The sequence below is a fragment of the Saprolegnia parasitica genome, assembly GCF_000151545.1.
Source record: "Saprolegnia parasitica CBS 223.65 unplaced genomic scaffold supercont2.56, whole genome shotgun sequence".
In the NCBI taxonomy this organism is placed as follows: Eukaryota; Oomycota; class Saprolegniomycetes; order Saprolegniales; family Saprolegniaceae; genus Saprolegnia; species Saprolegnia parasitica.
The window spans coordinates 163,978-174,036 of record NW_012156450.1 but is presented as its reverse complement, the minus strand read 5'-3'; the positions used below and the strand labels follow the sequence as shown (position 1 = coordinate 174,036).

Genomic DNA, 10,059 nt, shown 5'->3' with positions numbered 1-10,059 from the left:
CGAGAGCGCGTCGTACGTCGGCGCGAGCTGCTTGCAGTGGCCGCACCACGGCGCGTAAAACTTGATGAGCCAGTCGCCGCGGTCACCGGTTTCGAGCTGCGTGAGCTCCTGAAAGTTGTCGCCCGTGAGCTGGACGACGTTGCTGCTACCCGCGTCGTCGGCGAGAACGAGCGAGATCAGCGCGACAACGACCGCAAGAAGCGCGGTCGACACTTTGTTCATTGCACGTTGCTGTGAGAGGCAATAAGAAATGAAAACTGATTGATAACGGTCGATCGATGCTCTTCATCCGGAAATCCATCGCGGTTGTCCGGTTCAAAATGGCTTCGAATTTCTTTGGAAAATGTAGAACTGCGGAAACATCGGTGGCAGAGGCGCGATGCTAGAAGGCGCGGCGCAGCTTCATGGGCACCTGCTTGGTGCACAAGCTGGCGCGACATGTGTGTCCCAGCACATGGGTCGGCGATGCTGAGGGCGGGTCTCTTAGATCCTCTCAGAGTCATTAACTCGAGGCAACGGAAGCAATCTGGAGCAAAAGCACGGCCCGTGGTCACGAACAACAGCTGAAAACATCAATGTCGATTCTGCGGTACCTAATTGTACGATGCCAGCGTCCACTGCAGGATTGGGGCTCCGATATCGATACCACCCGGGCTGTGTTGGCAGTATGCGTAAAGATGCAGGGGCACGTGGCAATCGTGGCAATGATCGCCTTGTCGAGCTCAGTTGGAGATCTCTATTCTACGCATTGACTGAAGACTTCTTTCTTGATGTATCTTCACATATCTATACTAGGCCCTACCTACCTCGAAGTGTTGGAAGCCGCAATGTCCCAAATGATACTAGTCCAGAAACTGATAGACAAAATTGCACATATTTACAAATCGCTCTTCATGTTGCCAGCCGCTGCCAGGTGATTTTTCGACGACGTCTGCGACTTGTCCGTGGCCCATGTCGCATTGACGTCATCAATGTTCTGTTGTCGCACGGGCGGCGGCACTGGCAGGTAACGTTTAAAGTTGAGATTCGCGCGGTCAATCTCGCGGAAGCCGCCGCTTGCGTACTCGGTCATGTACTCGACGGTCTGCGGCCCCTTAAACGGGTACATGCGGCCGTTGTGGAAGAAGTACACGGTTGGCGTCCGCCGGACGTTGAAGCGATCCTTCAGATCGGAGTTTTGACGACCGTCGACGGCGGCGACGCGCAGCTGCTTGGGCATAGCCTTGGCGACAGCGCTGAGCGTCGGCTCGAGCGCTTCGTAGTACTGGCAGTTTGGCGCGTGAAAGGCAATGAACCAGTCAGTCTCGGGCGATTGGAGCTGCGTGACTGCATCGAACGTGTCGCTATTGAGGCGGACGACAGACGACGCGGCGGACGATGCGATCCAGAACGCGAGCGCCATGTACGCAGACGCGCGACCGAGGTACATGCTGCAACTGGGTGGTTTGTTGCTACTTGGTGAGTGCTTGAAGGAGTGTGGGAAGGAGCGCGAGGATGGTGTGAGGCTTCGATTTTCGAAGCTACAACCGAGGACGGTGCCAACGCCACGTTGTTGAGAGACGCGTACAACACCGATTGTTCGATTCGACACCATGCTTCTTACAGAACAAGTATGGAAAACCCTTCCTGCACAGCGGTCGATGGACGACAGCTGTGGTGGGGCTGCACGACTACGACTGCACACGCTCACATAGGCTGGAGTTTCTGTGGAGAAGAACGCGGCTATGATGGCCACAACTGATACCGCCATTGATGGAGACAGCTTTGCCACCATGCACCCGTACATTGAAGATGCAAACGACCGTGTCAAGTCACTACATATCATCAGGAGTCGACACACGAAAGCTGGTGATACATACGCAAGGTTTCGCTCGGCCCAGCATGCAAGACCTTCCATGAGCCCTTCCATGCTTGTCTACCTTGAGTCGAGTTGATAACCCACCGCAGCTCGACGGCCTTTCACCAAAGATATACTCGTTTGTGAATGGCGCATGTTAGCCAATCACGGACGACAATGACTTGGCACTTTCGGGTTCAGACGCTGGTCACGCGACACGAGGACGACCAGCATGGGCAAGGTCTGGAGCGGCTTTCTTCGCGATCTGCGCTTCCTCCGCGTGCTCATCGACGTGGCGTCGCACGGCAACGCGATTGCCAAGCAGAACCGCCCGGGCGGTTGGACGTTTATTGACTTTTGGGCCGCTGCCGTCGAGCAGCGGCTGGACATGCCGCTCGTCGAGGTCGAGCTGCCATCGACGACGCTGCCGCACGAGGCGCGGCCAACCAAAGTCTACTCGTACCGCGAGTTTGACGCGGTGACGAACCAAATCGCCCGCGCCAGCCATGGCGTCGGGTTGCAGCAGCACGCCACGGCGGCGCTCCTTCTTCCGAACGGCGTGCTCTTTCCGTTGCTCGTGCGTCCCTCGCGAGCGATCACGTCATAGTAGTTCATATGATGTTGTCGGTGGATAGATCATTGCGATGGCCAAGATTGGCGTGACCTCGGCGCTCCTCAACCCATCGATCCAAGGCAACCACCTCGTGCACGCGCTGGACGTGTGCCACGCCACGCACGTCGTTTGCACGTCGGCCACGGTGCACATTTACCTCGCGCTTCCAAACGACATTCGTGCCCGCGTCTCGTGCGTGTGCGTGGACGATTTGACGCCGCCCCATGATGACGCGCCCGTGCTGGCGTACAATGACGCGTCGTCGTTGCCGCTCGATGCGAGCTACCGCGACCGCGTCACGCTCACGGACACGCTCGTGCACATCTTTACAAGTGGCACGACGGGCTTGCCAAAGGCAGCCAAAATGAACCATTTGCGCTGGTACGGCGCCGGGTACTTATACATGCGCTACTGCCGCGTCACAGCGAGCGACCGCATCTACACGGCGTTGCCACTCTACCACGGGTCAGCGCTGCTCGCCTTTTGCCTCGCGCTGCACACCGGTGCCGTCCAGCTCATCAAGCCCAAGTTCTCCGCGTCCCAGTTCTGGCCCGACTGCGTGCACTGGAAGGCGACAGTTGTTCAGTACATTGGCGAAACCTGCCGGTTCCTCTGCCAAACACCACCGCAGGCGACCGATATGGCCCATAATGTGCGTCTTGCGATCGGCAACGGCCTCCGCAAGGACGTCTGGGTCACGTTTCAGGAGCGGTTCCATGTGCCCAAGATCATTGAGTTTTACACGGCGACCGAGAGCAATGCTGGCTTGATCAATACGGAAGGCCGCGTCGGCGCTGTCGGCTGTCTCTCGCCGCTGGTCAAGCGCCTCTACCCGCTCAAGATCGTTCGCTACGACCCAGTAACACAGTCGGTTGTGCGGGATGCGCGCGGTCGCTGCATCCCCGTCAACAATAACGAGCCGGGGGAGCTCATTGCGCTCATTGACAACTCCCACGTGCTCCGACGATTCGATGGCTACTCGGACGCCGCTGCCACCGAAGCCAAGGTGTCTTTGAGAGTAAGTTGGAGGGTTGATGGTCACAATTGTCTTTTCAATAGATTTTGCGCGACGTGTTCCAGGAAGGCGACACGTACTTTCGATCGGGGGATTTGCTCGAGGTGGACGAGGACGGTTTTGTCTACTTTGTCGAGCGCATCGGCGACACCTTTCGCTGGAAGGGCGAAAACGTGAGCACCACCGAGGTCGCGTCGGCGATCACCGTCTGCGCGTCCGTGCTTGAAGCCGTCGTATATGGCGTGGCCGTACCGCACATGGATGGCAAGGCCGGCATGGCGCTCCTCCGCATCGCACCAGACGACGACCCAGAGACCAGTGTGGGACATTTGTATGCGCAGCTCGAGGCGATGCAGGTTGCCCGCTTCAAGTGGCCGCTCTTTGTCCGTGTCACGACGCGTCCGCTGCCGATGACGACGACGCACAAGTACCAGACGTATGAGCTCGCAATCGACGGCTTCAATCCTCAAAAGGCGGCCGACGGCGATGTGATATTTGTCTTGGAGCGAACCAACAGCGTCACGCGCGTTACCGACACCAAGTACGCCAAGCTCTGCGCTGGCGATTACAAGCTCTAAGGACACCAGCCAAGCGACCTACGCGATGCCCACACAAGCGCTCAGTAAGCCATCACTCGTAGTACATGCAATGCCAGAGCAAATATGGATGCTCCTTGCTTCATTTAAAAGTGCACTGATGAATTTCACAAGCTCATTGGTGATCAAGCAAGTTCGTCGTTGGGAGCACAACGTCGGCTCGAAGCCTAATGCTATTTTTACTATGCAGATAAACGGATGAAGTTGGGGCCGAATTTGAAGCCAATGTGCGCTGAATGCACCGTTCTTCAAAATAGTACTTAGACTTAGTCTGATCCTTGTAGACGGCCGTGCAGATTGGGGGTATCGAATGTATTGGTGCCCCGCCTGCGCACTGGTGGGCGAGGAGGTGGTTAGGTATTTGAAATACCTACGTATGGCTGGAGCGGGCACGCCCGGCGCCCTGGCTTGTTTTGCAGTTTGGTCTTCTGTTCTTCTACTCTTCTCTTGTTCGTGGCTGCTCGTTCCATCGCGCGGAATATTTCTCTTCTTGAAAACGATCCGACTGGTACCACGACCGGGACCACCATGGTTAGGGCGTCTCAAAGATGGCTCTTTTGACATAAAACCACATGTCACCAGTGACACCATCGTTTAACGCAAATATGCACTCATAAACAGTAGTATAACCTACATATTGACGCATCGATCGATACTTTAACCTATACATTCACTCAGGGCCGAGCATGACCTACAAGTAGTCGATAAAATACAATACCTCCAGGGCTCGGACACCAAAATGTTTGTTGTCCGAACTTGGGACACCAATCACAACGCTACAAAAAAAGGAATGTATGTCAATGCCACGCTGCCGAAAATAAGTCATTATCAACACTGTTCTAGCCTTGAGAGGAACAAAAAAGGCATGTATCGACCCCGACGTCGCTTCAGAACACCAGCGGCGGATAGACCGTTTACAAAGGGTCAAATCAATCACTGCAAGTCAATGGGCTCTCGAGGCTGCTAGAATCGTTGACCCTGTAACCTCTGTCGCCTCCTAAAGCAGTCCGTTTTGGCTCCGGCGTCGGTTCACGAGCGATCTTCAAGATACCGTTAAAGCGCAACCCCCGACGTGTAACCGACCGACCCTCTATATCCCCTGAACCAGGTGGAACACACATGTATGTAGCGCCAGCTTTTGCACCAATCTGGTACTTTTGTTAATGAAGCTGCTCTGAGCCTTCTAGCATCGAGCGTCGACGCCTCTGCCACCGATGTTTCCGCAGTTCTACATTTTCCAAAGAAAATCGAAGCCAGTATTAACCGGAGAGTTCGATGAATTTTCCGGATGGATTCCACCAACAACGCTACAACTCAGTTTTCATTTCTTATTGCCTCTCACAGCAACGTGCAATGAACAAAGTGTCGACCGCGCTTCTTGCGGTCGTTGTCGCGCTGATCTCGCTCGTTCTCGCCGACGACGCGGGTAGCAGCAACGTCGTCCAGCTCACGGGCGACAACTTTCAGGAGCTCACGCAGCTCGAAACCGGTGCACGCGGCGACTGGCTCATCAAGTTTTACGCGCCGTGGTGCGGCCATTGCAAGCGTCTCGCACCCATCTTTGAAGAGCTCGCTATCGAGGTCGCGGGCCACACCTCGATCGCCGAGATTGACGTCGAGGCGCACAATGACATCAAGGAACAGTTTGGCGTCACGGGGTACCCGACGCTGCTCTTCTTCAAGCAAGGCAAGATGTACAGCTTCAAGGGCGAGCGCTCGGTCGCGGGCTTCAAGATGTTCCTCGAAGGTGGCTACGAGGCCATGGACGCCAAGGCCGTGCCCAAGAAGCGCGACCCGAACGCGCCGTCGTTCGTCGAGGCGCTGACCGCCGACACGTTTGACGCCAAGGTGGTCAACAGCAAGGACGGCTGGCTCGTCAAGTTTTACGCGCCGTGGTGCGGCCACTGCAAGCAGCTCGCGCCGACGTACGACGCGCTCTCCCAGGACCTGCACGGTCAAGTGCACATTGCCAAAGTCGACGTCACCGAGCACGAAGCCATTGGCGAGCGCTTTGGCATCCAGGGCTTCCCGACGCTCGTCTTCTTCAAGGATGGCAAGATGTACGAGTATGCGGGCGCGCGCAGCCTCGATGCGCTCACGACGTTTGTAACGACGGGGTACACGGAGAAGGCGGGCGACCCGATTCCGATGGCCGACGGCGGTATCTCGGAAGACGACTCGGCGGTCGTCAAGCTCACCACCGCCACCTTTGACGAGCTCGTGATGGCACCGACCAGCGGCGGGTGGTTCATCAAGTTTATGGCGCCGTGGTGCGGCCACTGCAAGAAGATGGCGCGGACATGGGAAAAACTCGCCGTGTCGCTCCAAAACAACGCCGATGTGCACATTGCCAAGGTCGACGCGACCGACGACGTCGAGCTCAAGCTGCGCTTCCAAGTCAACGGGTACCCCACTGTCCTCTTTGTCAAGGACAACAAGATGTATGCGTACGACGGCGCGCGCACGCTCGAGGCGCTCGAGGCGTTTGCGACCGGCGGCTACGCCGAGCAGGAGGCCAAGGACATTCCGACGTCGCCGCTCGTCGACCTCACCGACGACACCTTTGATGCGGTCACGCGCGTCCATGAGCCGAACGCCGACGCGTGGCTCGTCCAGTTCCACGCGCACTGGTGCGACCACTGCAAGGACATGATGGGCGCGATGCTCCAAACGGCCTTGACGCTCAAGGACCACGGCAACGTGCATGTTGCTCGCGTCGACGCCGACATCAACGCCAAGCTCGGCATGCGCTTTGCCATCACGGGCTACCCGACGCTCGTGCTCATCCGCGACGGCCGCGTCTACGAGTTCGACGGCCTCCGCGACCCCAAGCTCATGACGGCGTTTGCGCTGACCGACTATGCAACCAAGGACTCGCGTCCGCTGCCACAAACTCCGATGGACGGTAAGCCGGCGACCAAGAAGAAGGCGAGCGAGGTGGACCAAGCCGCACTCGTCGACGTGCAAACGCTCACGACCGACGATGTCCGTGGGTCCAAGCTGGCGCGCCTCGTCATGTTTCATGCGCCGTGGTGCGGCCACTGCAACAAGCTGCTCCGACCTTTGGCAAGGTCGCGACGGCGCTCAAGGCCAAGAACATCATTGCGGGCTCGATCGATGGCACCAATGTCGCCAACCGTCCGCTCATGCAAGCCTTCGCATCGCGTCGTACCCGACCATTCTGATGCTCCACGATGACTCGTACACGCTCTTTGAAGGCGACCGAAGTGTGGACGCGCTTGTGGCGTTTGCCGATGGCGGCTACACGACGACGACATCCACGAAGAAGGACATGCCGGTGATTCCAACGGCCGAGGCCATCCAGCCAGCGCAAGCCAAGAAGCAAGCCACGCCGACCGAGATGGCCAAGAACGTCCATGTAGCCGAGTGGACGGCCACGATCTTTGACACGGTGCTGCAAGGACCGGCCAACGGCAGTGTCTCGTCGTCCGAGCTCTTCCTCGTCGAGTTTTACGCGCAGTGGTGTGGCCCGTGCCGCGCGTTTGCAGCCGCGTACGAGGCCATCGCCCAGGATCTCAAGAGCGACATGGTCGTCGCGCGCATCGATGGCGCACTCGAGGAGGAGCTGCGCACGCGTCTCAACGTCGAGAGCTACCCGAGCGTGCTTCTGGTCGACAAGACCAAGCGGCTCGTGTACGCCTTCCCGAGCAAGGACGAGCGAACCAAGGACGCGGTCCTCGACTTTGTCAAGGGCGGTACAAGGCGACGACGCCGACCGCGCTGCCGCACCCGCCGTCGGCGCTGCATATCATGTTGCAATCGTTTTCACTCGCCGTCTCGGAGCTGCTGGCGCTCCGCCTCGAGACGATGGCGGCCGTCTTGGCGCTCGGTGGCGGCCTCGGCTACACCTTTGCCGTCATGCGGTCACCAAGAAGCTCCCGAAAGGCCTCACGAAGGCCAAGAAAACGAGTAAGAGATTACTCAAAGATCACTGCATACGCTCGCACAGTGCTGCAATGCATCAATATAAGCATCTCACTGAGTCTACCGTATACTCTTGTTGCACAGGTTGTCTATTACTCGGGCGACACCGTTGCCATGGCACTCGACCGACGGACGCAAACAGCGGGAGCAAGGCGTAGGAAGGCCACGGCCGTGGTAGCAATGGCTCCAAGGTCGGGCCGTTTCCAAGAAGTGAAAGAGGTTTTCCGCGCAAGGCCGAACGAACTAGAAGACCGGCTCCAAGGTCGCATACGTTGCAAGATCCAAGATCGAAGCGCAGAGCACACGAGCTCTTGCACAGGGTGTCTACTACATCGTTGCCTAGGCGCTCGACCGACGCACCACTGGCATGACCAACACGGTTGTTGCCCCCAAGTAGTTCGGTCTTGATTGAGGAAATTACAACGCCTGGAGCTGCGCCATGAGGTCTTGGACCGACGTCTCGGGCGACACTTGAACGCTTGAGGTCGCTTCGTCGAGGGTTCTCGCCTCGTACGCAAAGCAAAGCCCGGGTGATATCGACGTCGAAGCTCCGATCGTGGTGTCGTCGCTGGCATCGCACATTTGGATGCCCCAGTCGTTCGTGTCGTGTACCACAGCATGGACATCGAGGTTGTCTGGGGTTGGTGGTGACCACGGACCGTGCGCAGCTTGCTGGCGGCGGCAGTCGGCGCTTGCACACTCGGGGTTGGGCCGCAGCACGTCCATGGGAAAAAAGTCCCGCAGCGCACTGTACCCCAGGTAGTACGAGACGCTCCCAAAGCGCAGAAGATGCTTGAGCGCGTTCTGAACAAGAAGCGACGCGACGAGCCCCATGGTGGTCGGGAGCGACGCGGCGCAGACGCCGTTGCGCTTGAGCGTCGACTCGGGCACACCCGACGCGAGAATGAGCGGTGGTAGACACTCAAAGCACGCGGTGCGTCCGGGCAGCAGCGTCTGGATGTGGCCCGAGACAGCGTCCTCCGAGACACCGCTCTCCATCCACGTCATGTTGAGCTCGTTGCAGGCTTGGTTGATGGACATGCGCGCTGCGTAGTTGTCGACGCAGCTCAAGACGAGGTCGACGCGCCCGCCATGGAGGCCACCGTGTGCGATGCGGTCGAGGAGCTGCTCAAAGTTAGCGGTCGTCGTAATGTCCATCGTGTGCTCTTCAAAGGCCACGTCCGGGTTGATCGCCGCCAGCGTCTGCACGGACGCCGCCGTCTTGGTCATGCCCGCTTGGTGCGGCCGGAAGAAGAGGCGGTTCATGTTGGCGAGCTCGACTCGGTCGTAGTCGTAGAGCAAGAGCTTTCCGATTCCGCAGCGCGTCAGCATCTCGGCGGCGACAGACCCGACGCCGCCAAGGCCCACGATCAGCACCGAGAGCGACCGGATCGACTCGTAGTCGGCGACGACGCCCATGCGCTGGAGCGCCATGAGCCGGCTGTACGGATTCGAGTCGATAACCTCGCTGCTCATGTGCTCTACCTTACGGCGACCGCCATGCTTCTCGGCCTCGAGCTCGCGAACATGGGCTTCGAGGGCCGCAATGCGGGCCTGCAGCGCGTCGACGTCGGCCATCTGGCTTTCGGATCGCAATGCCTAATTAGGGATTTGACCTTTCCTTGTTTTCGGTACGGCCCATCTTGGTGCCGTTATCCGGATAAAAATTCACCACGGGCATTTCTAGCATAACGACAGATGGGCGATTGCATGCAAGGACTTTTCGGTCCGTGTGATAGATAAGAACTGCTGGACGCCCAGCTCTTGCGCCAAGAACGATCGAGACGGTGCTTTACACAGCCAACACAGCGGCTGCAGCAATAGCGAGAGGTCATAACGCAGTTTCTCCGGAGCTACTTCGCCCGATGCCGAGAGACAGCTGCAGTCTTGTCTCTCGTGGCGATTCGGCGCGAAATGAAATTGGAGCGTCCACTAAGGACGGTCCGCGATTGCAGTCAAGGAGTTGCCCATCAAGCGCCACGCAGCTTGGAATTTGTATGCCCTCGGTATCCGGCACCGCCTGTCTTGCGAAACCAGCTATCTTTCCCAGTCA

At 58.1% G+C, this 10,059-nt stretch overlaps 4 protein-coding genes across 4 annotated transcripts; 2 read left to right on the top strand and 2 right to left on the bottom strand.

Annotated features, from left to right (window-relative positions):
- Positions 1-794: 794 nt before the first annotated feature.
- Positions 795-1,498, bottom strand: SPRG_09909 (hypothetical protein). The gene has a single exon (XM_012349654.1). The coding sequence runs from the start codon at positions 1,427-1,429 to the stop codon at positions 878-880; it is 552 nt and encodes a 183-aa protein (XP_012205044.1). The 5' UTR covers positions 1,430-1,498; the 3' UTR covers positions 795-877.
- Positions 1,499-2,069: 571 nt separating this feature from the next.
- SPRG_09908 (hypothetical protein) lies at positions 2,070-4,094 on the top strand (the record flags this gene model as incomplete). Its single annotated transcript, XM_012349653.1, has 3 exons — positions 2,070-2,414; positions 2,473-3,456; positions 3,510-4,094. The coding sequence occupies 3 exons, from the start codon at positions 2,070-2,072 to the stop codon at positions 4,041-4,043; spliced, it is 1,863 nt and encodes a 620-aa protein (XP_012205043.1). The 3' UTR covers positions 4,044-4,094.
- Positions 4,095-5,414: 1,320 nt separating this feature from the next.
- SPRG_09907 (hypothetical protein) lies at positions 5,415-7,995 on the top strand (the record flags this gene model as incomplete). The annotated part of the gene is made up of 4 exons (XM_012349652.1): positions 5,415-7,132; positions 7,215-7,755; positions 7,785-7,945; positions 7,968-7,995. 4 exons carry the CDS (start codon positions 5,415-5,417, stop codon positions 7,993-7,995), a joined length of 2,448 nt encoding a protein of 815 aa, XP_012205042.1.
- Positions 7,996-8,423: 428 nt separating this feature from the next.
- Positions 8,424-9,584, bottom strand: SPRG_09906 (hypothetical protein; the record flags this gene model as incomplete). The annotated part of the gene is made up of 1 exon (XM_012349651.1): positions 8,424-9,584. The coding sequence occupies one exon, from the start codon at positions 9,582-9,584 to the stop codon at positions 8,424-8,426; it is 1,161 nt and encodes a 386-aa protein (XP_012205041.1).
- Between the last annotated feature and the right edge of the window lie 475 nt (positions 9,585-10,059).